General features: G+C 54.1%; 1 protein-coding gene across 1 annotated transcript in view; it reads left to right on the top strand.

Moving 5' to 3' along the window:
* Positions 1-20,024, top strand: part of LOC133355052 (DNA-binding protein RFX7-like) — a 111,342-nt gene extending 91,318 nt beyond the window's left edge. Inside the window, exons 7-10 of the mRNA XM_061572312.1 lie at positions 223-445; positions 5,821-6,065; positions 7,094-7,384; positions 8,597-20,024. Coding sequence (XP_061428296.1) covers positions 223-445; positions 5,821-6,065; positions 7,094-7,384; positions 8,597-12,361 — 4,524 coding nt within the window. The 3' untranslated portion in view covers positions 12,362-20,024. The remainder of the gene's footprint in view (positions 1-222; positions 446-5,820; positions 6,066-7,093; positions 7,385-8,596) is intronic.
* The last annotated feature ends 4,145 nt before the right edge of the window (positions 20,025-24,169 follow it).

Genomic DNA, 24,169 nt, shown 5'->3' with positions numbered 1-24,169 from the left:
CCACGGCCTTGCGTGCCGCTCCACAGCCTTATCGCAGTGGGTGGAGAGGGAGATGCTATCTCTCTCGCCAGGTACACATGAGCACGTGGGTTCGACCCCGGACCCTGACGAGGTCTGTACAGTATATTTGGAGTTCGCGTGTTCTCTCTCTCTCTCTCCCCCGCGGTGGTCGTCTGGATTGTTCTCCGGGTCCTCTGATTTCGCCCACCCGTCTCCCATCAGAACGAGTGCAGCGACGGTGGCGCCGGCGGCGCCGGCGGGCAGGCCGAGTGCCTGGAGCAGCAGATAGTGGGGGCGGCCTGCAGCCTGGTGTGCGAGTGGGCCCAGAAGGTGCTGAGCCGGCAGTTCGACACGCTGCTCGACCTCGCACAGTACCTCGTCAACAACAGCTGCGTGCCGCGCAAAACGTCCTACGCCCTCGTCGTCATGTCGCCCTCCGCAGCCGGTCAGGCACCCCCCCTTCCGCTTTCAACCTCCAGCCCCCCCCCCCTACCGCCACCTCCGCCCCCCCTTACTTACACCTTAGCAACACCGCCCGCACCTTCATATCGCGAATAGGCATGCAACGACTCGCCCCCTCTCCTTCCTTCCGGCGTTCGATGATTTTGACACAAGTCAATGATCGGTTCTGATCTTTTTGTTGTCGCACGGGTATTGTCTCGCCCGTACATTCCGTCTTGGTGTGTTGAGTTTGCCGGAAGGCCGGCGCAAGGTACGTCATTTGCGTGCAAAATTATTCAAGTAAAATAAGTGGTCTCGACAATCGATTGTTACGCCCACGATCCAACCCAGGTGTCGCGAGCGTAAAAGAATCGTTTTTAATCGGCGAGTTCGCTCGTACGCACGTACATACGCTGAACTTCTTTCGCACCGTACGTAGCCAAACCGCGCTAATCGGAGGCCATCGCTTTGACTCAAATGCTTTGACAATCAATCGGCTGCAATTCTCAAGAGGACCGTTGCCTCCCGTTCACCATAGGAATGTGGAATTTCAATCGCAAACTCGGTGCTGTAAACAGGAAATGAGCACCCACTCCCCCATGCTCGTTGGAGCAGGAAACCCGCTCCGAGTTGTTTACATTAATGGCGGCGGCCAGGGCCGGATTAAGGTTCTTGTAGGCCCTGGGCACTTCTGTTTCGTAGGCCTTCGGTGATAACTTTCTACAGATGGTTACTGCTGCCCCATGTTACTGCTGCTAAAGCCGATTTTAAAAAAAGCTGTCTCCGATAAACCACAGGACCACAATGCCGCCTTGTCTTCCCTGGTACTGCTCTCCATTGAGAATGAGGTTGTGCCAAAAACACAATTTGAAGATGTTCTTGCTCATTTAGCAATTTAACAAAAATCTCGAAAAGTTAATCTCCGGTGTCCATTTCTCTCTCGCCTTATGAGAAAAAAACCGATTGACACGACTCTGCCTCTTTGTATACACACTGCGCCTATCCGTGCTCTAAATATATTTATTCTAGAAGAGATATTGGTTAAATTTTTTCTTATCATACAAATAAAAAGGGTTCTTGATCCAAGTCGCCGTGGACAAAGTAATCCGCCTCCCATGGAGTGTGGACATTGATACCAAGAAGCTGATTCAGAAGATCGTTGCTGACCGCCAAAAACTAAATAAATAATCCCTCTGTGGTTTCTATACCAGCGGGAATATTTGGTGACCTTTGAACTGGCAGCGAATGTCAAATTCAGTCACTCGTATTGTTAAGTATTTTTATTTCAGTGATACATTCGAACAATAGAATATTTAAACGGACAGTGTTCAAATTAGCTGTCAGAGAAAATTTTAAAATGGTGTACTGAACATCCTGTAATTGTAAATGTTTTTTTTTTCCGATGAAGACGTCTGCGTCTGTGCCGCCACCCTCACCTTGTTAGGGCGCTATTCTTGGCTCCGTGTTGGCCGATCCCCGCTGAATTTCCCCGCTAGCAATAGACTCCTAAAACAGGAACGTTCGATGATCCAACACCTATCAACGCCGCAACGGCAAACTATTTCACTGTCAACTCAAAGGGAGCCTTCAGTATGAACACCCATGAGGTATTTTTCTACCAAATTGAGCATGGGTAAGTAACCATCTCCTGTTTCTAGCCCAGAGCCAGTGGTGGATAAAAAGGACATTCCACATTTCTAAAGCAGAGGCAAGTAAGTTCTGCAGACAACTGTTGACTTCGGTGGTACTCATCGAGTGATAAGAGGGGGGCTTAGTGGATATCACGCAAATAATTGTTATCAACGCGTGTGTGCGTGTACCATACACTTGAAATTCGATTGTGTTTTGCCTGTCCCAGACAAACTTTACACAAGCCGCACGAACGCCAGCTGCTCGTTAACAATAGCGAATACAGCAACCGCCTCGGGTTAGTTACCGGCCTGCCCCACCCCTTGGCCCACTGAGGCCAAAGGTTAAAGGTTACATGTGTTCCTAATGATTTTAGAGTGACCACGCAGAGTGAGTGCCATGGGAGGGGAGCGGTGGTGTCGCGGTGAACACGCTGAGCTACGAACCCGATCATGTGAGTTCGACTCCCGCTCACGGTCACCGCTAGCGACGATTATCTGAACCGGTCCAGGGCCTCCCCTAGGTCGACTCGGCCTCAAATGAGTACCTGCTGCAGTGCGTGAGCATCGCTGCCAGGAAGACAAAGGTGGCCGGGCATGGTGTTACCGAAAGAACCAAACAGTAATTCCTGCAGTCACGAAAGCTCCACAATTAAGAATGGTGTTGACCACCCACCCTCTCGTGTGCCGTGCCGGCCTTCATATGTGTTCGCCAAAAGCACTTGCCCCAACAGTCAGCGAAGGCTACACGGGGGATCTTTGTCTTTGTCTGCCATTTGTTGATTTACTTAACACGTTACTAACTTGGCTGCTTTTAAACTCGTAAGAAAGGCAGCTCTGACGGCTCGAGCAACATGATGAGGGCTCTTTAATAAATTTCGCTCGCCGGATTACAAAGTCCGGTTTTAACAATGAAGCTCTCCTGCACCTCTGATTAACATGGCCACGTACGGTGCGAAAGAAGTTCAATGGGCGTACATACTGCCCACAGACTAACACTGCCCATAGACTCAACACTGCCCATAGACTCAACACTGCACCATAGACTCAACACTGCCCATAGACTCAACACTGCCCATAGACTCAACACTGCCCATAGACTCAACACTGCCCATAGACTCAACACTGCCCATAGACTCAACACTGCACCATAGACTCAACACTGCCCATAGATTCAACACTGCCCATAGACTCAACACTGCCCATAGACTCAACACTGCCCATAGACTCAACACCGCCCATAGACTCAACACTGCACCATAGACTCAACACCGCCCATAGACTCAACACCGCCCATAGACTCAACACTGCCCACAGACTCAACACTGCCCACAGACTAACACTGCCCATAGACTCAACACTGCACCATAGACTCAACACTGCACCATAGACTCAACACTGCCCATAGACTCAACACTGCCCATAGACTCAACACTGCCCATAGACTCAACACTGCCCATAGACTCAACACTGCCCATAGACTCAACACTGCCCATAGACTCAGCACTGCCCATAGACTCAACACTGCACCTCCAATTCGCAAAGTTGGCTGTGTACGGTGTCAAATAAGTCCAGTTTGAATACGTGCATACTTGAGTACGTGCGTACAAGCTGAGATGGGGTTTTATTTTTGTGTCCACGCTTCATCGTGCGTTGGCGATTTTTTTTTTTTGTTGCAACCAAACATATCCAACTGACCGCACCGATTCATCGTCGAGGGTTGCCGTGGAGCATTGTGGGTAAAAGTAAATATAGGCAGAGCTCCGTTCTGCTTCTCCAAATATTATTAATACAAATATTATTGAGTTAATCGGATCATGGCTTTCCGCGAACAGTATTATCACGTACAGTGGCGCTTGTTTAAGCACGAAAACTCTCCAGCGGTTTCAACCTCCTGGGTCCTGTCACGTTGCGACGATATATATTCCTGCACGATATTTGTGATTTAGTGTCATGATTTTTCGAATCTGTAGTTCGCCACGATAAGTGAAAAGTGAAAGAACTAAAGAAAAAAAAAGCGAATTTAACACGATGGCTTTGTGTTGTACAATCATCGTCGTGTCGAAGGGTCTATCAAAGTTTGTTCTCCGCAGAACAACCTTTGGAGCTTAACCTCACATGCGTGTGGAATGGCAGTTTCCAGTGATATTTTTTTTTTAATCAAAATAAATCTCCCCGACTTGATACCAAATTCAGATTTTTCTTTGACCAAACATTTTGTGGTGACAGTGCCGGGGTGCCACCTCGTGACTGAGCACCGTTCCCTTGCCCAGGGGATCTTTTGCCGAGCAGGGAGACGGCTCTCAGTGATCCCCGCCCCACCCTTCCTCGTCCTCCTAAGGTTTTTCCACTTGCTCATTATCCAATATTGACCATCGCGGCTGTGCTCGAACTAATGAAGTGACAATCCCAGATTATATACTCGCAGTGGCTGTTGTCGCGTAGTTATTGACGAGAGGGCCGAGCCCATCGACTCACTCCGTCTAACGAGCTTGTTTAATCTTTCGTCTGCCCGGGTTTAAACCCAGGCACATGGCTGTGTGCATTGCCAAGGCCAATATGGACCCCCTCCTGAGCCACCAAGTATTTGAAACGCATTCGTGCGGCACAAAATGATCTATAACTTGGAGTCCATATCCATGCAAATGGAGCAGCGTTACTGGGCGATGATGGGATTTGAATTGCCGTTGACGCGCATGATGATGCTGCTTAGGCTGTCCGCCCTTGCGATGAATGCAGCAGTGAATGATTTATGAGCGAGCGCGCATCCTTTTGGGCCCACGGTAACTCCCCATCAGCTGGAGAATGATCGGACATGTGTGGGCCAAGACAAAATGTCAAAACCATAATCTCAAAAAGGTTAGGCTGCTATCCAAATAAAACCACTGTGCAGATTGCAACAGTGGATGAACTGGTGTATGGTTCATTGCTTTAGAGCTGCCAGAAAAACCAGCTACATGCTCGGGTTTCCAAGTTGGTGGCTATCACGTACATTGAAGGTCAAAAGCTTTCCACATGCTCGGTGAGCACAGCAAACCCTTAACATTCGCCGGTTTTATCATCGCGTTTTTTTGCGTATTCGCGACACATTCATTGCAGTGCCGTTTGAAATTCGCTTGAGTGGTGTGGAGCGTGAGAATTGTCCACGCGACTTTCGCCGCCCTCCCTCTCTCTCCGCTCCGCCTTCCGCACTCTTTACACGCGAGCGCTTGCAATCACAATGTTTTGAAATTTCGCGCGGAGTTACCGAATCGTTAACGTTCAAGTGACGGTGTCGGGGGTGAGCGTCGGGCGTGAGTGCCCTGGTCCGGGAGAGTAATGGAGATGGGGGTGTGTGTTGTGCTGAGGTGAAATTTGAAAGAGTGCATCATGCACGAGAAATCGAGAGCGATTCAGCATCCTTGGCTGCAATAAGAAGGGTGGAAATCTTGTACAATTAGTTCAACAAAGAGGGAGTGATGAATGCGGTTTTCGCCCAAAACGCCATTTGCCAGGAACGTCACCAAGGTTTTCCTGTATTCACTTTCGCGTTCGTGATATACTGATTGTATGTATGTGTGTTGAATTTCTTTCGCACCCTACGTAGCCAACCGTGCTAATCGGAGGTGCGGGGGCAGGGCAGCAAACTAGGCACAACAAGCAGTTCTAGTTTGTTGTCCTTCCCCGCACGTCCGCTTGAGTTGAACAGTTGCTGGAATAAGTTCTCTCTTCTTTCTCCGCATTTTGTGTTTCCGTGGGCCCTGCCAAGCAGGCCTCAAGCACTCCTCCCTGTGCCAGCCGTCGGCGTTCTTCAAGCCGTCCGATGGCTCCACGATCCAGCTGGGCGCCGTGCCCGGCGCTGGGCCGCCCGTCACGGCAGGAGGAGGTGGTGGTGGTGGTGGCGGCAGTGCCGCCATCGGGAGCGATGCCAAGCAGCAGTTGCAGCGCAAGATTCAGCAGAACTCTCTCAAGCGGCAGCAAGAGCCTAAGCAGCAGCAGCTGACCAATGCATCGCTGGTAAGTCGCCTTGTGGCACTTACCCCGCACCTCCGATTAGCACGGCTGGCTACGTACGGTACAAAAGAAGGAGTGTGTTCAGTAATTGTTTTCGGAATCTATTCATTACAGAAGTCATGGAATCGGTGGTTGGATTCAGTTTAATTGCAGCAATGATTGAACCGATTTTGGCACACGCGAGCGTTCAACCCGCACGTCCCCGCGCATGCCAATCGGCAGCAGTCGTAAGTCACCAGCGGCACCGCGTGATATGTTCAAACAGCAGGCATAAACAAAGACAAATGTCCCCCGTATAGCCTTAACAGACTGTTGGGGCAAGTGCTCTTAGCGAGCACCTAATGATGGCTGACACTGTACCACACGTGGGGGTGGGTGGCTAGCACCTCGCTCGGCTGCCTTTTGTCTCCCCAGTGGCGATCTTTACACGTGGTACAAGGTTCTCATTTGAGGCTGAGTCGACCTAGGGGAAGTCAAGGACTGGTTCAGATAATAGTCGTCGGTGAGCAGGAAACAAGGTTCATAGCGCAGTGAGTTAACCGCTACACACACAGGCTGGACTTAACCTCTTTTTTTTTTCTTTTGCATGACGATAACAAATACTGAAATTAACAACCATAGTGCCGAGTGATATACATAATACAAAAATACAAAATATGAATTTTTAAGGTGCATTTCATCCTTAGGTCCCAATGCGCCTTGTGTATGGAAAGCAGGAAATGAACAGAAACCCACAGGGTAAATGGCTACAACTAGGGGGTGAAGGCCATTTTAAAGAGGTGAATGTTCAAGACAGACTTGTATATCTACCGATTCTGATTGTCTTACTAGCAATAGGCAGAGAGCGATGCAAAGCCTAGAAGCTGCACTGGAAAAAGGCCGATCACCCCAGGAAATGGTTCCTTCACCTCGGAGAGCTTAAGAGGAATGGGCGATTTGAACATCTCGCGGAACTCGCTCGAGATTGACACGTTATCCAGTTCCTGTGATAAACATTGTGGAGCATAAGCACTGCCACTGCGTGTCAACAGAAGGTGGGCGGTGGTAGTGGTGGCGGCGGCGGCAGCGGCGTGGGGGCACAGCCCAGGACGAGGACCCCGCAGGTGACCGCCGCGGTGGCCCAGCCCGCGCCGGCGGCGGTGCCGGCCGGGCACTCGGGCGGCACCACAGAGGCCTCGCTGGCGGCGAAGGGGCGGCCCCCGCCGGGCGACGTGGGCGTGCGCGCCACCTGCGGAGTCGTCAACAACGCCACCTGCGCCAGCCCGATGATGCTGTCGCCGTCCATCAACTTCGTGCTCACCGCCATCCCCAGCAACTTCCAGGTGACGCTCGGGGGAGCGCGTCGCACCCGCCGCCCTTCACGGCGAGGGTGGGGGTCACGAGGGCAGGGTGCCAGCGTGGCTGGGTCGGTGCTGGTGGGCGCCAAACCCACAGCACCCCAACGCTGTGGGTTTGTGGTGTTGGCGACGTGGTTTGTAAAGGTGTCGGGGCTAAAGTGTTAGGATCTGGTCGGCTAGTTTGGTTCAGACGGAGGGTTAGGCTACGGTGTGCTCCCATCTCCCTCGTGGTATATTACTCTCTCCTGCAGCCGCGTATATGGGCTCTCTGCTATTGGTGCCGCAAGGCGATGGAACGTGAGGATGATCCAAAGGGTACTAAAATAGGCCACGTGCGTTCAGGCCAATGAAAACAATGCAGCTGGTGAACGTTCAAATGTCAGGCCCGTTCGTTGTTGGTGCGTTGATCCTTTACTTACGATGGAGATGCATTACGACGAGCCCATCGTAAGTCAAACATAACGTAAGTCGAAGACGGCCTAGCCTACCCAGGAGTCTTAAAGAATGGTGATAATTTAGCAAAACAGAGCAATTTACAGTACCATACTGTTTAAACTATATACTGTATGTATTTATTAATTACAATACTGTATTGCACAGTAAATTGTAAAGTAAAAAAACAAGTAAATTCTTAGCCTACCGATATGAACTGCATTTTAATAGAAAGTTTTTTTCAGGAAACAATCCTATCTGCTATAAAAACTTTTAACATGCATTTTGTCGTATCACTATCGCCATCGTAAGATGGAAATATTGTAAGTCGGACCATCGTAACTCGGGGACTGTCTGTACTGTGTTATCCCCACGCATCTGTTAAGCACGCGGTCACAAGGTGAATTTTCATGTGCCTATGCATATTGATGCAAAAACGCCATGTTTAGTGGAAACCCAAGGGTTCTGTATTCCTTGGTGACCACCACTGACGCTGAACTCAAGCGTAGTGAGCCCCCCCTCCCAGTCACATGGCGTTTCAAACTACTACAACTCCGAATATTTTTATATTACCAGCTAAGGTCCACTGAGCTATACAGCTCTTTTCAGAAGTGACCTGGTCATCACAAATGTATAACTCAACGAAGTCCTTGAACCCATCCCGAAGCTCACTCTGATCTCTCCACTCCTTTTCCCCAACCTCCCTGCCCTAAACCCCACAACCATCCCGCACCCCCTACCCTGCCCCCGATGTGCCTGCTGCAGGTCAAGTCCACCAAGTCTCTCGTGCCTCCGCAGAGCCCGGTCCTCACTCCCGAAGCGAAGCGCCTTCCCCAGAACGTGCAGGTGGTCGCACAGCACATGCAGCTCGTCCAGCAGCAGCAGCAACAGCAGCAGCAGCAAAACAACGGCGGCACCAACGGCGCCGGCAGCAACGGCAGTGTGACGCCGTCCATCCTGTCGAGCAGCCCGATCGGAGACCGCGTGGGCAAACCGCGATACCCGCAGATCCTTCCCAAGCCGCTGGCGCCGGCGGGCTCGTCGGGCGGCTCCATCCAGATCAGCACGTCCACGACGGCCGTCATCCTGACCCGCAGCAGCCCCGTCAAGCCGCCAGCGGTGTCCTCCGCGGCCTTCTCGTCGTCGTCGTCGTCTTCGACGTCGTCTCTGTCGTCGTGCTCCTCGTCCTCCTCCTCGTCCCCGTGCGTCGCCGCCTCCGTCGCCGCTTCGGCGCAGTCGCCCAAGCCGAACCACGGCGGCACGGTGCAACAGCAGCAGCAGCAGATCGGCATCGTCAACATGATCGTGACGGCGGCGGCGGCGGCGCAGGGCAAGGCGCACACCGGCAACACGCTCCGCATCGTGGAGTGCTCGGCCGGCGTTGGCGGCAGGGCAACGGCGGCCGCGGTGGCCGAGGGCGCCTCCGGCTCCAGCTCGGCTCCGTGCTCGCGTGCCCCCACGCCCGGCGCGCCGAGGTCGGCGGAGGCGAATCGCGACGGCCCCTCGCCCGGCGGCGCCGAGCAGAAGCGCACGCTCGTGCCGCGGCCGGCGTCGCGTGCGCTGCCCGCCTGGGCGGAGAGGGACAAGGCGTCGGCCGGCGTCGCCGCCGCCGCCGCCGCCTCCCCCGTCGAGGAGGAGCGGCGGGGGGCTGTGGGACAGCCCAACGGGCCCCTGGCGTGCCGGCTCCCGTCGACCGGCGCTAAGAAGCAGTGCGGCGGAGCCGTGCGCAGGTCGCCCACGGTGAAGGCGACGGCCCGGAGGAGCGCGCCAAAGAGTCCGCGCAAGCGCCTGACGGAGCCGATGAACTTGCAGCAGCAGGCGTCGCCGGTCAAGCGAGCCATGCGTGCGTGGGCCGCGCCCGCGGACGGCGGCAGCGGCGGCAGCATGGCACAGGATGGTGCAGACATCCCCGTGGCCAACAACGCCAGCGCACCTGCTGCTGCTGCTGCTGCTGCTTCTGCAGCCACCACCTGCCCCTCGCCCAGCGTAGCGCCGGGTGGCGGCACTGGCGGCGGCGGCAGTGGCAGAGCGTCCGTGCCGTTCGTGGTCTCCGTGTCGCTCGCGCAGCAGGACGACGCGTCTCGCAGCGAGGCGGCCGGCGCGGGGAACCTGAAGCGAGAGTCCGCGGAGGCGCCGTCGCCGCCACCGTCGCAGCCCAAGGTGCAGAAGGTGCTGTCGCCGGAGCCTGCGCCGGCCCCTTCGGCGCAGCCCCGCAGCCCGGTCCGGGACGAGAACCTCCGGCTCGCCGAGCCGCACGACCAAACGGCGGCGGCCGCGGCGGCGGCGGCGCTGCTGGCGGCCGTTGCGTCGCGCAGCGCGTCGAGCAAGCTGTTCGAGACGCAGGCCGGCGCGGCGGGAGGAGCGTACGGGGGGGGCGGCTGGCCTTACCCGCACGGCGACGACGACGACGACAAGACGCGCGACAGCATCGTCGAGGAGCTGGTCGAGCTGGAGGAGCAGATGGCGCTGTCGAGCGCCGCGTCGCTCGCCTTCGGCGGCGCGGCGACGCCGTACGGCACGGGCGCCAGCACCACGCCGTGCCCGACCCCGACCCCCACGCCCACGCCGTCGCTCACGCCCACCCAGGAGCTGGTGTCGCTGCTGCAGGGGGCCGGCGCCGTCGGGACGCCGTGCTCGCGGCCCGGTTCGCGCATCATGCTGGTGGGGACGCCCGTGGAGGGGCCGGCCGCGACGGGCGGCGGCTGCGGCGGCGGGGGGTGTGGCAGCGGCCACTCGAGCAGCTGCGGGGGCAGCGTGCCGCCCAGCCCCGTGGACGGCCGCCACTCCTTCATGTTCACGCCCATCAACTCCGGCGCCGGCGTCTACCCCAACGGCGGCGGCGGCGGCGGCGGTGCCGGCGCGGCGTCGAGCGGCGTCCCCAAGCCCATGCAGCGGCCCACGGCCACGCACGCCAGCCTGCCGTGGCTCAGCAAGCCGGAGGCCGGCGGCGGCGGCGGCGCCGGCGGCGTGGCCCAGGGCCTGCTGGCGGCGGACGGAGACGGCGCCAACATCCTGCCGAGCTACCAGGAGTCGCTGGACAACAAGTTCAGCAAGTCGCACGCGTTCGGCGTCCCGGGGATGTCGTCGGGAGCGCCGGCGCAGCGACAGTACCCCTGCGGCCAGGAGCCGATGTCGGAAGCGCATTTCTCCCTGTTGCACCAACAACACCAACAACAGCAACAACAGCAGCAGCAGCAACTGCACCGGCAGCTGCGGCCATCGACAATGGTGCTGACGAACGGCGGCGGTGGGCGTGGCGCGAGCGGCACGAGTGCCAACCTGCACGAGTCGTTCGCCGTACCCGCGCCGCTCGACGGCAAGGGCTCGGCCGGCGGCGGCAACTGCTCCCTGCTCTACCGCTGCCAGCACAGCCCCGCGGCACAGCGGCAGAGGAACCTGAGCGGCAGCCTGGGGCCCGTGCGAACCCGGCCCAGGCCCGGCGCGGCGTGCGGGGGGGCGCCCCTCACCGCCCTCTTCAACCATGAGGTGCACGCGGCGTTCGCGGACCGCGGGGCGGCCGGCGGCGCGGGCGGCGGGGACGGCCCGGCCGGTGCGGCGGCGGGCCCCGGGCAGGCCGGGCGCAGTCACTCGGTGCCTCTGTCGGTGATGATGCAGACGCCCTTCTCCGCGACGTGCAGCAAGCACACGCCGACGTCGCGCAAGATCGAGAACGTGCTGCTCAGCAAGCTGGAGGGGGCCGGCGGAGACGCGGGCCGCGGCATCGGCATCAACAGCCTCCCGTCCAACTACAGCGCGCGGCGCAATCTCACGCAGATGCTCGAGACGCCGCCGCCGCTGCTGCAGCACCAGCAGCTCCAGCAGCAGCAGCAGCCTGCCGTGCTGAGTCCTGGCCCCAGTCCCCACAGCCCCAGCCCCGTCGCCTTCAAGTTTCAGGAGCACGGTCACCACCACCACCACCACCAGCATCACCATCTGCATCATATGCTTCAACAGCAGCAGCAGCAGCTGCAGGGATTTTATCAGATGGGAGGCGGCGTACAGTGCCACGGGGTCACCGAGCAGAACGTGGCCGCGCTTACCCCGACGCCGACGCCCACCCCCACCGGCTTCGCCGCCACCGAAGACGACGACCACGTCGCGGCCCCGGCGTTCGCCGACTTCGTGTCGTCCCTTCAGGCTGCGCCGGACGGGCAAGCGGAGCCGGCCGCGGCGTGCGCCGAGATGTACGGCGGCGGCGGCGGCGACCCGGAGCGCGGCGGCGTCACCGACGGCGGCGGGAACGGCGACGGAAGCGACGACGGCGGCGCGGCCAAAGCCGGAGCCGACTTCGTGACGGGCCTCGGGGGCATCGGCGACCTGGACTCGAACCTGTTCTTCGAGCAGTGCAAGGCAAACTGCGCGGACGCGCCCGACGGCGAGACGACGATGGTGGACATCAACGACCCGATCTTCCAGGAGCTGTGCCTGGATCCTGGCGACGCCCTGAGCCCCGCCACGACGCAGGCGGTGGCCGCCTCCTCCTACGAGTGGATGGACGGCAAGACTCAGACTAGCATCGGCAGCATGTGACTCGCGGGGGGGTGCGGCGATGCCGTCGGGAGCAGGAGGAGGTTGTGTTGTCGTTGATCGTTGTTGGTTGTGGTGGGGGGGGCGACGTGGGACACCTCCGCAGGAAGAGAGGGAGGCACCGTCCAAGACGGGTTTTTAAATGCCCCCCTCCCCGAAGGCTTTGTTGCGCCAACACTGCACATTAAGCGTTCGTGTTGTCAGTTTAACTGCTGTAATTTGTTGTATTTTACCTAGGGGGACAGACAGACTTGCTGAATTTTTAGGAGTTGAAATACCGATTGGGATTTTGGTCAGTTTAGGGTTTCTTTTTTTTATTCAGTTGAAGTTGTTTTTACGTTTTGGTTTTTCTTGTGTCTGAGAGGAAAGTCGACTGGTCCAGAACGAAAAACAAAACCCGCACATACGGTCAGAGAATCGCTGATGTCCGTACGCACAGTGGGCCACGTCACACGGTGTTTAGCATCCAAATTACACGGAGAGCGGTGCACTTTTGAAACTGTTAGCTTTGAATATCGGTGAATTCAACATTAGTTGCAGGCAACAATCTGGCATTTCTTAATTAATGTTAAATGTCCGTGGCACCATTTGCCGCAACTCTTCTCCCTTGTCAGTCGGTTTAACACGCAGGCTTCCCGCATTCACTTCACTCATTGTGCAAGGCACGTCGGAGTAATTCACCGATCTTTATGAACACTCTTTGATGTCCAATGAAATTGCGGTGCAAAGAGGGAGAGAGAGCGAAAACAACAAACCGCACGGATGAAATGCTGTGGGATACGTGCTCGCTGTAACTGCCCCTCCATGGCGTGTAGATGCCCGTTCAACTTGGCTCCCATCCCAATCTGATCCACCGCCCTGACCTCCGGGATAGTGGACGGCCATCCGGACGGTCAAGGCACGATTCTGCGCGTCGCAAACCTCGGACGCGTCGTTATTTGGTGGAAGGGGCACTCCACATCTCTCACCCGTTGCGCGTCGTTAACCTGATGCGCTTGGCCTGCAACCAGGCTGGCCGGGTAGCCGATGTGGGAGGGGTGAGATCGTGGCCGGGTTTTGCGCTGGCCACTGTTGGGGAAGGGAAGAAGTTGTGAACCCTGTTGTGTGACGTCATTTTCGAAAATTAAGGCCCGTCGTGTTCTTTCAGATGTTTAGCATCGAATTCCACATCTTGAATCACGCGCTACAAAAAAAACGAATATTGGTGCCCGTTTAACGTCGGGTAGCCACAGGCCTCGCCCCGTCTTAAGTGGGACGTTCGTAACGGGAATCTGACCTGGTGGGGTTATGGACGAGCAGTCGTTATCGCTGTCCGTCAAGCCGCAAACAACGAGGGGTTGGTGTTGGTGAACCTCTGCACTGCATTCCCGCACGATGCGAGTGCCTCCTGAAGTGAACGGAACAGCGAGAAAAACCTGCAGGAGCCACCAGGGGCCATAGGTCCACGACTGACTCCTGTAACTCGGCTGGTCATTCACAGACCTCGACTCCAATCTCCCCCCCCCCCCCCCCCCCCCATTGTTTGAATTCGATGAAAATTATAGCCGATTTAACTCGTAACGACACACTCCCCCGTTCATTTCCATTTTTAAGACATCCATCGCCCTCCCATTCCCCCCCGCCCCCGTATGCGTGGTGAGATTGTGTTGTACACATCAACTGATAAAACAGCTTTTATATAGAGTAGGTTTTTAATTATGGTTTGGATTACGTGTATTATCATTTGTCAGGAAAAGCACGGCAGCGGCAGCAGCGGCAGCAGCAGCCACGACTGCTGGTGGTAACGGAAAGTTCGCTGGGTGGGTGGCGACCGCGTGCGGCCTGGCGTGACGAGGCCTTCCCGTGAACGCGGAGCCTCTTGGTGTCTTGGATGTTTATTGCGGGAGTCCGGCCGGGGCTTTGGGCCACGTTGAGGGCAGTGACGGAGGAGGAGGAGAAGGGGGGGGGCGGCATTGCAGCCTTCGTACCAGCTGATCGGAAGCGGAGCCGTTCGTCCTTCGAGTAAACGTTCCCACGGGGGCCACAGCTGGCAACTGGCATTTGATGCTTGAGGCGTCCATCTTAAATCGTTTCTACATTTCAGTCGGTGAGACGGTGTAAGATGGCCCCCCCTCCCCCCACACAGCGGTGTTATTATCTGCCACTTGTACGGAAAATAACTGCGATTCCACCCGAGAAGAGCGACAATACGTCACGGGTAGACATCTCGTGGCGGCTCGAGTGAAGAGAGCATTGGGCCCCACCCTCGGTTCAGTCCACAGATGTGGCCCAAAGCCCCCCCCCCCCCCGTCTCCTGCAACCGTGTTTGACCTTGATACTCCCACAGCTTAAAAAACTCAGTCGCTACTGGCAACGAAAACACATTTTTTTATGTTTTGTTTCTTTTATATGATATAAAGTCTCAGTACTTTTTTTTAATCTCTTTAGAGTTTAATAATCGTGACCTTGTTTTGTTTTTCATGTAAAACGTGAAATTTGCATACGGCAAAAAAAATCATTATTTTGCACTAGTCATCTTTGTAATTTGCCAAACGAAAAATTTTGCCATCGAATTTTTTTGTTAGGTCACAGTGTACCGACTTCTCTCATTGGATCGTAGGTGTCACTTGGTTCTCGGGACACACCTGGTCGCTGAAGCTGCCACGTTCACTGGCAGAAAATGCATTTCCAGGTGCTTTGTTAATTTGACCTCTCCCCCTTTGAATTCAAGTGCAGCCGTTTCTAAATCGCATTTTTAGAAAGTCGGGAGACATTTTGAGGGATATTTTCCAGCCTGAGACTGACCACTTACGTCGCTCTGATGGTGGCCCTGTGGATATATCATGCTGAGAAATTCGCTTTTCCTCAAAACCAGCACACCTTGTGTCCAGATTTCAAGCGCTTTGAAGTCAATTTTTTTTACATTAAAAAAAATATATATAATAAACTGTCAAGGCGGTTTCTTTTTTAAGTGGCATTTGTGGCAGCGGCACAAGTTAAACGTTATTGTCAATGATGCAAGCTGCAGGCGTACAAATATCATTTGTTAGCCGTCGTGTAGAGTTGGGTTGATGAAATACGGACATCTCGTGATAGACCGGCACATGTTCCACTTAGCAGCATCGTGCGTGAACTTTCATCGCCGTGAGCAGTTTGGCGTGGAAGCCACAGTTCCCCAAGTCCCAAGGATGCCCTGTCATTTTTAACAGGGCATCGTGTACAAAATGCACCGCGGGCTCCAGAGTGAGTGATACAAAGAAAAGACCCCGTTGCAATATTTGCAAGTCTGGTTTTCTCTTTTTTGTTGTTGTTGTCGTCGTCTTTCCTGGAGTCATTAGTGCAACCTTGACCCGTAAAATGTAACAGCGGCTGTACTCAATCAATAAACGAGACGGTTTATCCTGCATAAATAAGTTTGAAATCAACTTCATTTATGTATAAATATGACCGAACTCAAGGCAGTTGGGCTGCTGAAGATGAGACTCGTCAAGCAACAACAACCCAGCGTGCTACAACTCGTCTTATTTGCGGATGACTTGTGGACATCCTTGAATAACGACGAGAATTTGCATTGCTGGGGTCGGGGGGGCCCTTCTGTCGCATCGCGCCACGACCATTTCGGCGTCCTGCTGCAGCCCAGCCAAAGGGGACCCCCCCCTCCCCAGTGGCAGCTGCCTCTACGTGGCGCAATGCGTACGCAGCAACGGCCTGCAAATGGGCATGAGCCTGCTGGTAGTGTGTGATGTTGCCACGTGCTATTACCCGATTTAAAGTAACTTAAAGAATACATTTCCAAATCTGCCAAATTTGAACCGTGGCATTGGCACGTATGGCCTACTTCCGTTTCTCATGGCTGCGGTGGTGAAGATGCTAACTACCTCGCCTGGTATACAGGAGGTCGTGTGCTGCCTGCTGTATATACAGGAGGTCATGTGACACCTGCTGTATATACAGGAGTTGGTGTGACGTCTGCTGTATATTTGTAGTTTGTGTGGCTCTCTCCCCGTGGTCGTGTGGATTTTTCTCCGGGTCCTCCGGTTTTTCCCTCCACGTTTAGAATCAACATCACCACGCGTTTACAGTGTTTGTCTGCTGCTATAAATGTCCACACGATAAGCCACAACTTCGTTCAGCCGTCACTCGTGATGGCCCAGGTCGCTTCTTAAAAAGAGCTACGTAGCTGAGATGGGGCCTTGCCTGGTAAAATAAAAAAAGAGTTCAGCTTTTTACGTGACATCACGCGGGTTCGATCCGCGACGAGAGCGGCGCGCGAGCTGCCACCACGTCCACGATGGGCCCCGCCGCGGTGGGTCGTCCTCTCCCCGTCGTCCCCGACCCTGGCCATCCCACCGCTGCGCGAGACGTCAACCAAACGCCGCGGGAGCGATCGCCCCCCTCCCCCCCCCACACACACTCGCGCGTAGCCATTTGTTCGCGAAGTTTTTTCGAAAGGGCTTTAAAACTTCCTGTTTGTCATATCTCAGGCCAGAGGGGAGCCCCGGCAATTTTTGGGATTTACACATCACTCACGCACATCACGCACACATACACACGCACGCATGTACACTATTGCATGGGGTGATTTGTATACAGCCTCCAGTTCATCATTCTCCACAAAGCCGAGCTGCTTGTTATTTCGTGTGGCGGACTCGTAGGTGCCGTGCATGCAAGGTTCTCGGTTGCATTCTGCGCTTGTGCGGAGATTCTCACTCTTGACATTTTTCTTCATTTTAAACAATGTCCATTATTGTTTGGCATGAGAATGTCACCACGTGCCACCGCAGATGTAACCGCAGTGACGCGGCCGACGCTGAGGGATTTGCCGCTTGCAGCCGGCCTGCTGTACGCAATATCCCGGTTTCCAGATGAAAGGAATAAACACAGATCCATTGGCCAATGCAGGTAACAAGATTGGCAGTTTAAGAGGCTCATAAATGAGAAGCCGCGGTGTGGAGTGGTTTCACTGTGTGCGTCTATCATCTGATGTGTAATAGAATGGCGAAAATTACTTGGCGTGACCGTATGGACATTGAGATTCTGGGTGGAACGGAAACAGGTTTGGCAGACGCAAACTTTATCCGTTTCCCCCCACGCATATCGGCCACCGCTCTCCACGAGCTCGGCACCCTTGCACGGGATGGAGAGACACGTGTGCTGTGCTGCGTGTTGTGTCTTGTGCTCACACTTCAGAATCTTTATTTACACTGGAGGAATCCGGTGAGCTCTAAAGTTCTTTTCCCACATGTCCAGTTTACAAGACCGCCGGTGACAGATCCAACGGGGGGGTGGAGAAGAGAAAGTAGAAATTTCAAGACACAGCCCAACCTATTTGGGATGTTTCTGCTGTGGCGGTTCACCTCCGAAACCTGCCGTGTAAGTCACCTGACCACAGTTGCAAGTCACGTGACCACGGTTACCCTGAAGGTTTTTGCTTTATCACACGCAGTCAAGTCAGGGGTAGGGAAGCAGGACTGGGATAGTGACAATAATTAATAGCAGTGTTTAAAGACGGCGTGAGTAATTGGCTCTCGAGGACTGTATCCATACACAAATTAAACTGAGTCACCTTTGTCCACTCAACATTATACCGATGGCTGCACCACAGCGAGTCGATGGGCAGGGCGCGTGTGATGGGGTCAAGTGCGGGTAACCCCCCACCGCTTTTCCGACAAACCTGGCCAGCATGGAAGAGTAGGCCAAATACCCTCTTAAAAGTTCCCTCCAGTAAAAGCCCTTCCATCCAGCATTGGCGTAAGCAAGTAATTACAGGGCTGCATGTTTATTCCTTTTAAAGCCACACTGAATCAGTGTTGTTTTAATGTAAACAATGCTATAAGGGTAGTTAAAAAAAATTGTCATTTTTGCAAAAAATATAAAAATTACACGTAAGTTTGAAATAAGGCGGCATCTCGCCTGCAACGGCGGTTTGCTCACCAAACCCGCTCGCTGCCCTGCAAGCGCCAGGCTCGCTGTGGCAAAGCTTCTCTCTCGACCCTGCGTGAGGCCACGCGTCTGTGAATGTTGTTGGTAATATTATAGTCGCAGTCCTGAGGGTGCGAAACCAGTTTCTGATGTCGCCCTAAAAAACCTTGTCGACATCGAATAGCCAAGAGGTGGCCAGCAATGACGACGTTGTAACTTCTCACCTTCCAGAAGGGCGAGAAAGCTGAAACTTGGCTTAACTATAATCAACTCTATATTGCTTATATAACTATACAAATATCGAAAGCAACTTTTTATTATTGAAGTCGTGAATTGTTTTCGGCCTTATTTTAAACACACGTATACAATCCCCGTCGGTGAACCCACGTAAGTTCAAGTTCATTGATTAGGTATAGCCCTGTGAGCCATTCGGCTCTTGAATCGGGTGCAACCGCAACAAACAAAAAACAAAAACATGAACAAAAAAACCTCTTAAAGTGAATATGTGAGTGCAAACACAAAATCCAATTAAAGACAGCAAAATATTGCAGAAAAAACACCGCACACCAACGCTGTGTGCAAAAATCCCAGTGGGATGCAAGTCAAACAACAACAACCACAAGACAACTTAGATTAAGGCCATCATCAGTCTAACTCTGTACTACAACAACACAAACATGGCTAAACCAATACACTTTTCGAAATCACCAAGATAAAGCCATGAAAGCAATGAAGCAGTGATCATAGGAACTGCGACGGGGTTTTCCATCGTGAAGCTGTAGACACAAGTGTCTGCAGCAGAGCGGCCTGGCCATTTCGAGTGCGGCACACACCACCATGTAGAGCTTGGCTCAGCCGCAATAAGCGAAATAACCCCCAACTGTTACTCGAATTGTGATTGTGACGGTATAATTAATCACACGTGGTCAATCTTGTTTGATCGAGGGATTCAAACTCCGCATCTGACCTTGGGTGATGCATCGTGAAATTCGTATTACACAGCCACCCTCACTGTGACAGTCCCTTAATTTGAATAATGTGTCCATGATGTGTGCTGGTTTGGAGGGGTTTTTTCCCACTCAAGAAAACGTTACAATTCCATTCCACTTTTAACAAATTCCCACCCACCCCCCTTCCCCCGCCACTCTTCCCACAATCTGAACACTGGAGCTCGTGGATTCTTTCGTAAACTCTTGAAAAAATGTTTTTACAAACTTGTTGTAGTTGTTACCGTGCTACGCGAGGAAACGCGGACACACACATGCACGCGCGCGTCGTGACGTGTAGAACAAAATACATATTTTTTTGTAAGTTACGTTGATTCTCTGCAGGGACGACCGTTGACGAGACGTTAGGAGATTGTTCATTTTCTTGCCTGGGGCTCTCTCGCTCTCTCTCTCACATTAGCAGTAGCTCATCTCAATTGCACTCGCCTAAGCAATGAAGAGTAGACGTGTGTACGATACCGCTCGTTGTAGCTTTTTTGTTCCGTTTCTTTTATTTTTTTACCTATCTGTATTCTGTCGTTATGAGACTAATATGAATGTATGCATGCGTACGAGGTTATATAACCACATCGTGGATTTCAGATTCACCCTTCCAACCCTCTCTCACCCTCCCTTCCACCCCCCTTATCCGCGTCCTGTTTGAACTTGAGCTGACCCACGCTGGTGAGGGTTTCGTTGCTGTTGGCCACTCTGCTGGGCACGACCATTCACAAGATGTGTGCTCCAGTCCTGAATGGTCCCTTGTTGATAAAAAAGAATATAACAGTCGTAAGCATTAAATGGAATTGCTCTGGTCCATCGTGCTTCGTGCCATTCACACTAAAGATGCACATTGTGCAGGCTGTAATATCTGGGTCTGTGTGCGCGCGCTGGGGAGCGGTGGCGCAGCGGTTAGCGCGTGACTTTACCGGCCTAGATATCGTATCTACTGAAACATGTGTTTAGGCTGCATGGAATTGTGGGTAAATCCCACACAAGCGCGTGACTGCTGCCACCAAACCGTCGACGCTCGCCCACGTGTGACCCGTGCCACGCACCGCACCGCGCTTTTGTTGTTGCTAAACAAATCTGTCCAACGTTTCGTTCACCGCGCTGGGAGCTTATTGGGGAAGGGAAAAAAATCGGTTTCGTGAAGACACGCTTCCGGCACGTGGAGCAAAACGTCGGGCATCGCACCAAACAACCTGAGACCACCTTGGCGAGCGCACAACCACGGAACCCCCGCACGGCAGGAGCTCCACTATCCAAGATACGAAGGGCCGCCTGGATTCGAGTCCCGACTGTGTGGAGTTTGTGTATTTTCACCCCATCGCCCTGCATGGAATTCCTCCGGATTCTCCGCTTTCCTCCCATAGCTTAAAAACAAAACAATGTAACGCGAAATCAGAATATGTATTTATACCGGAGGAATCCGACGAGCTATAAAGCGCTTCTTCACAAAAGTCCCGTAGTTTCACAGATGTCCCGTAGTTTCACAAATGTCCCGTAGTTTCACAAATGTCCCGTAGTTTCACAAATGTCCCGTAGTTTCACAAATGTCCCGTAGTTTCACAAATGTCCCGTAGTTTCACAAATGTCCCGTAGTTTCACAAATGTCCCGTAGTTTCACAAATGTCCCGTAGTTTCACAAATGTCCCGTAGTTTCACAAATGTCCCGTAGTTTCACAAATGTCCCGTAGTTTCACAAATGTCCCGTAGTTTCACAAATGTCCCGTAGTTTCACAAATGTCCCGTAGTTTCACAGATGTCCCGTAGTTTCACAGATGTCCAGCTGGTATTGGCCAAACACCCCGATGCTGAAAAAAATTACAAAACTACTCAATAGGAATTGCAAAGCAGCAGCAGCAGCTGCTGGTGGCGGTGGCGGCAACATCGGCCCACGACTGCGCCTTCAATTCGCAGGACCCTCGTGGGAAGAGGATCTTCAGATTCTGCGAGGCGTTTCTGGGTAACAAAGGGGCCTTATCTTTACATTGCCTCTGAGGCCACTGTCGAACGAAGGGGGAGGGATTGGTAGAGAGAGAGAGAGAGAAAATACCGGGCAGGTTACATAGCCGGGGCAGCGACCCTCGCATCTCTCTCGGTCATTGAGAATCCACGCCTCGTTCGGGTATTTGTAACGGGAACTCGCCTTTGAAAGGTTTGAGACGCGGAATATATACGCAGAGGTTACCGGATGTGTGTGTGTTCAGCCTACACGGGGGGGGGGGGGGGGGTCTCTGTCTTTGGACTCCACTGGGGAGTGGTGGCGGAGTGGTTAGCGCGCTGCGCTTCGAACCCTGGCGACCCGAGTTGATTCCCGCTCACGGCCACCAACACCGGTATAGCCCTGTGAGCCATTCAGCTCTTGAATCGGGTGCAACCGCAACAAACAAAAAACATGAACAAAAAACATCTTAAAGTGAATATGTGACTAAGTGCAAACAGAAAATCCAAGAAAAGACAGCAAAAATATTGCAGAAAAAACACCGTACACCGTGTCCGTGCTGCGCGATTCCGCTTCTTAGCGAGCGTGCGTTTAGATGACCGAGTCGGGGAAGTCGTCCATTCTAGATTTGAAGCTTTCGTGACTGCAAGGATTCATATTCTTAGGTTTTTTCGGTAAAGTCACGTAGGTAAAAAAATAAAATTAATAAAAGTAAAATAAAATACAAATCACGACCGTCACAGCACGATAGCTGTACAGCTATCGTGCTGTGACGGTTCCACCTGAAGACGGAAGCTTGTGTTGCCTCCGAAACGTCGTGATTTTTATTTTATTTTTATTTTATTTTACTTTTATTAATTTAAATTATTTACCTACGTGACTTTACCGAAAAAACCTAAGAATAAGTCGTCCATTGTCTACGCTCGAGCGAGCAATGCGATGTTCTGTTGGCATCCCCCCGAGGCACTGATTTCAATTTCACATTCCCCAAACTGCAGAGGCAGTCTCTCCGTTGGGAAGACAACTGCCGACTTTATCAACCCTGTAAATATGATGGGCTGATTCAGTACCCGCGCAAACCCATGAACTCGCAATATTCTGTTCGTCTCGCGCTATAACCGCAGTGCCACTCAAAGCCAGGTGCTTGCAGGAAATACCATAAAAATAAACTTAACACGCACGATCACCTTTCCCGTGGCTCGCCGTAAACCCTCCTCTATCCGCCCAGCTGTTGTCATTTCTATTTGCCGGATGCGTGACCTTCCCCTGGGTTGGGATATCGAATCTCCGCTGCCTCTCACCTGGCTCTAAATTTAAAACGTGCCGATTGATTTTCCTCCCGTGCTGCCCGCTGCGCGGTCTGGATTGGTATCAAGGCCGCCGCCCTCTTTGTCCCAAATGCCACGTTTTCATGTCTCCGATGCACAATACGCAAGCGGTATTTTTGTCCGTGGCTCAGATTGTGGTTCTCGGGTCACACGAGGCCCACGGAGGCCCGAGTTGAAGGCGGTTTGCGAGTTCACGCGCCAGTCGGAACACCACTCGGCCTGCATTCCTTCCTAGCAGTGCTCTGCACTGGTTTTCAGAGTGGGGGGGGGGGGGGGAACTTTCGCCAATAAGACATCATCAGTACGAGGGCCGCCACACACATGTGAACCATTGTGGGGGGGGGGGGGGGGTTTGGCAGGACGATGTTGGGTTTTAACATGCGTGTTAACATGTGTATTTCATGGGACCTCCCTTCTTACATGTTGTGTATTGTCGGGGGACGCACGAAAAGCCACCAGTGGCCCGCGGGCCTTGCGATGGAGACCACTGCCTCCCTTATAGAGGGAATATGCCACCATAGGAATGTGGAATTCGTGCAGTGGCACTGCAGGGCCCCCTACACCGTAGCCCCGCCCACTGCCGGGTAGCCCCGCCCCCTACCCGTAGCCCCGCCCACTGCCGCGTAGCCCCGCCCACTGCCGGGTAGCCCCGCCCCCTACCCGTAGCCCCGCCCACTGCCGGGTAACCCCGCCCCCTACCCGTAGCCCCGCCCACTGCCGCGTAGCCCCGCCCCCTACCCGTAGCCCCGCCCACTGCCGTGTAGCCCCGCCCCCTACCCGTAGCCCCGCCCACTGTCGCGTAGCCCCGCCCACTGCCGGGTAGCCCCGCCCCTACCCGTAGCCCCGCCCACTGTCGCGTAGCCCCGCCCCGTGATGTAGCCCCGCCCACCCGTCTCCTGCAGTGATGGCTTGCGGACAGCAGGTGTCTCAGTTGTGATGATTTATGATACATTTTCACGTTTCGTGACTAAATCCTGCCAACACATGTGGCAATAAGAATAACATCTTGCGCGTACATCGAGGCAATTGCATGAGTGTTATTTGGATGTTAGAAAACAGGACAAAGTTGTTAAAACAGCGCATTGGTGTTTTTGGCGGGAAAGTCCAGTTATGGGAGAGTGAGGTGCTAAAAGCTGGCTGGGGAGCTTTGTTATTGATTTTTATTACATTTTGCAGCCTCGCGAGTTTATGAACAAACTCCGCCAGAGAGTCGAATTCCCTGTCCGGAAGCCTCAGCGCGTGTGAGAGAGAGAGAGAGATGATCAACACAGCGGCAGCAGCAGCGATTCATCGGCCACGGCTCGCTTACTCCCCTGCCGCCAGACGGCGTCCACTCGTGTAGGCGGACCCCTGGGGGGTGAGTGAGGGTGAGGCTGGGTGGGGAGGGTGGAGAGGGGCTAGGTGGGGGGAGGGGCTGGGTGGGGAGGGGCTGGGTTTGGGAGGGGCTGGGTGGGGGGGTGGGAGGGGTGGGGCTGGGTGGGGAGGGTGAGGCTGGGTGGGGAGGGTGAGGCTGGGTGGGGAGGGTGAGGCTGGGTGGGGAGGGAGGGGCTGGGTGGGGAGGGAGGGGCTGGGTGGGGGGAGAGGGACTGGGTGGGGAGGGGCTGGGTGGGGGGTGGGAGGGGTGGGGCTGGGTGGGGAGGGGCTAGTC

This window comes from Lethenteron reissneri, chromosome 50 (assembly GCF_015708825.2).
Source record: "Lethenteron reissneri isolate LAM-NWPU_2019-01 chromosome 50, ASM1570882v1, whole genome shotgun sequence".
Classification (NCBI taxonomy): Eukaryota; Metazoa; Chordata; class Hyperoartia; order Petromyzontiformes; family Petromyzontidae; genus Lethenteron; species Lethenteron reissneri.
The sequence above is the reverse complement of the archived record's forward strand: the minus strand, read 5'-3'. Positions and strand labels throughout refer to the sequence as shown.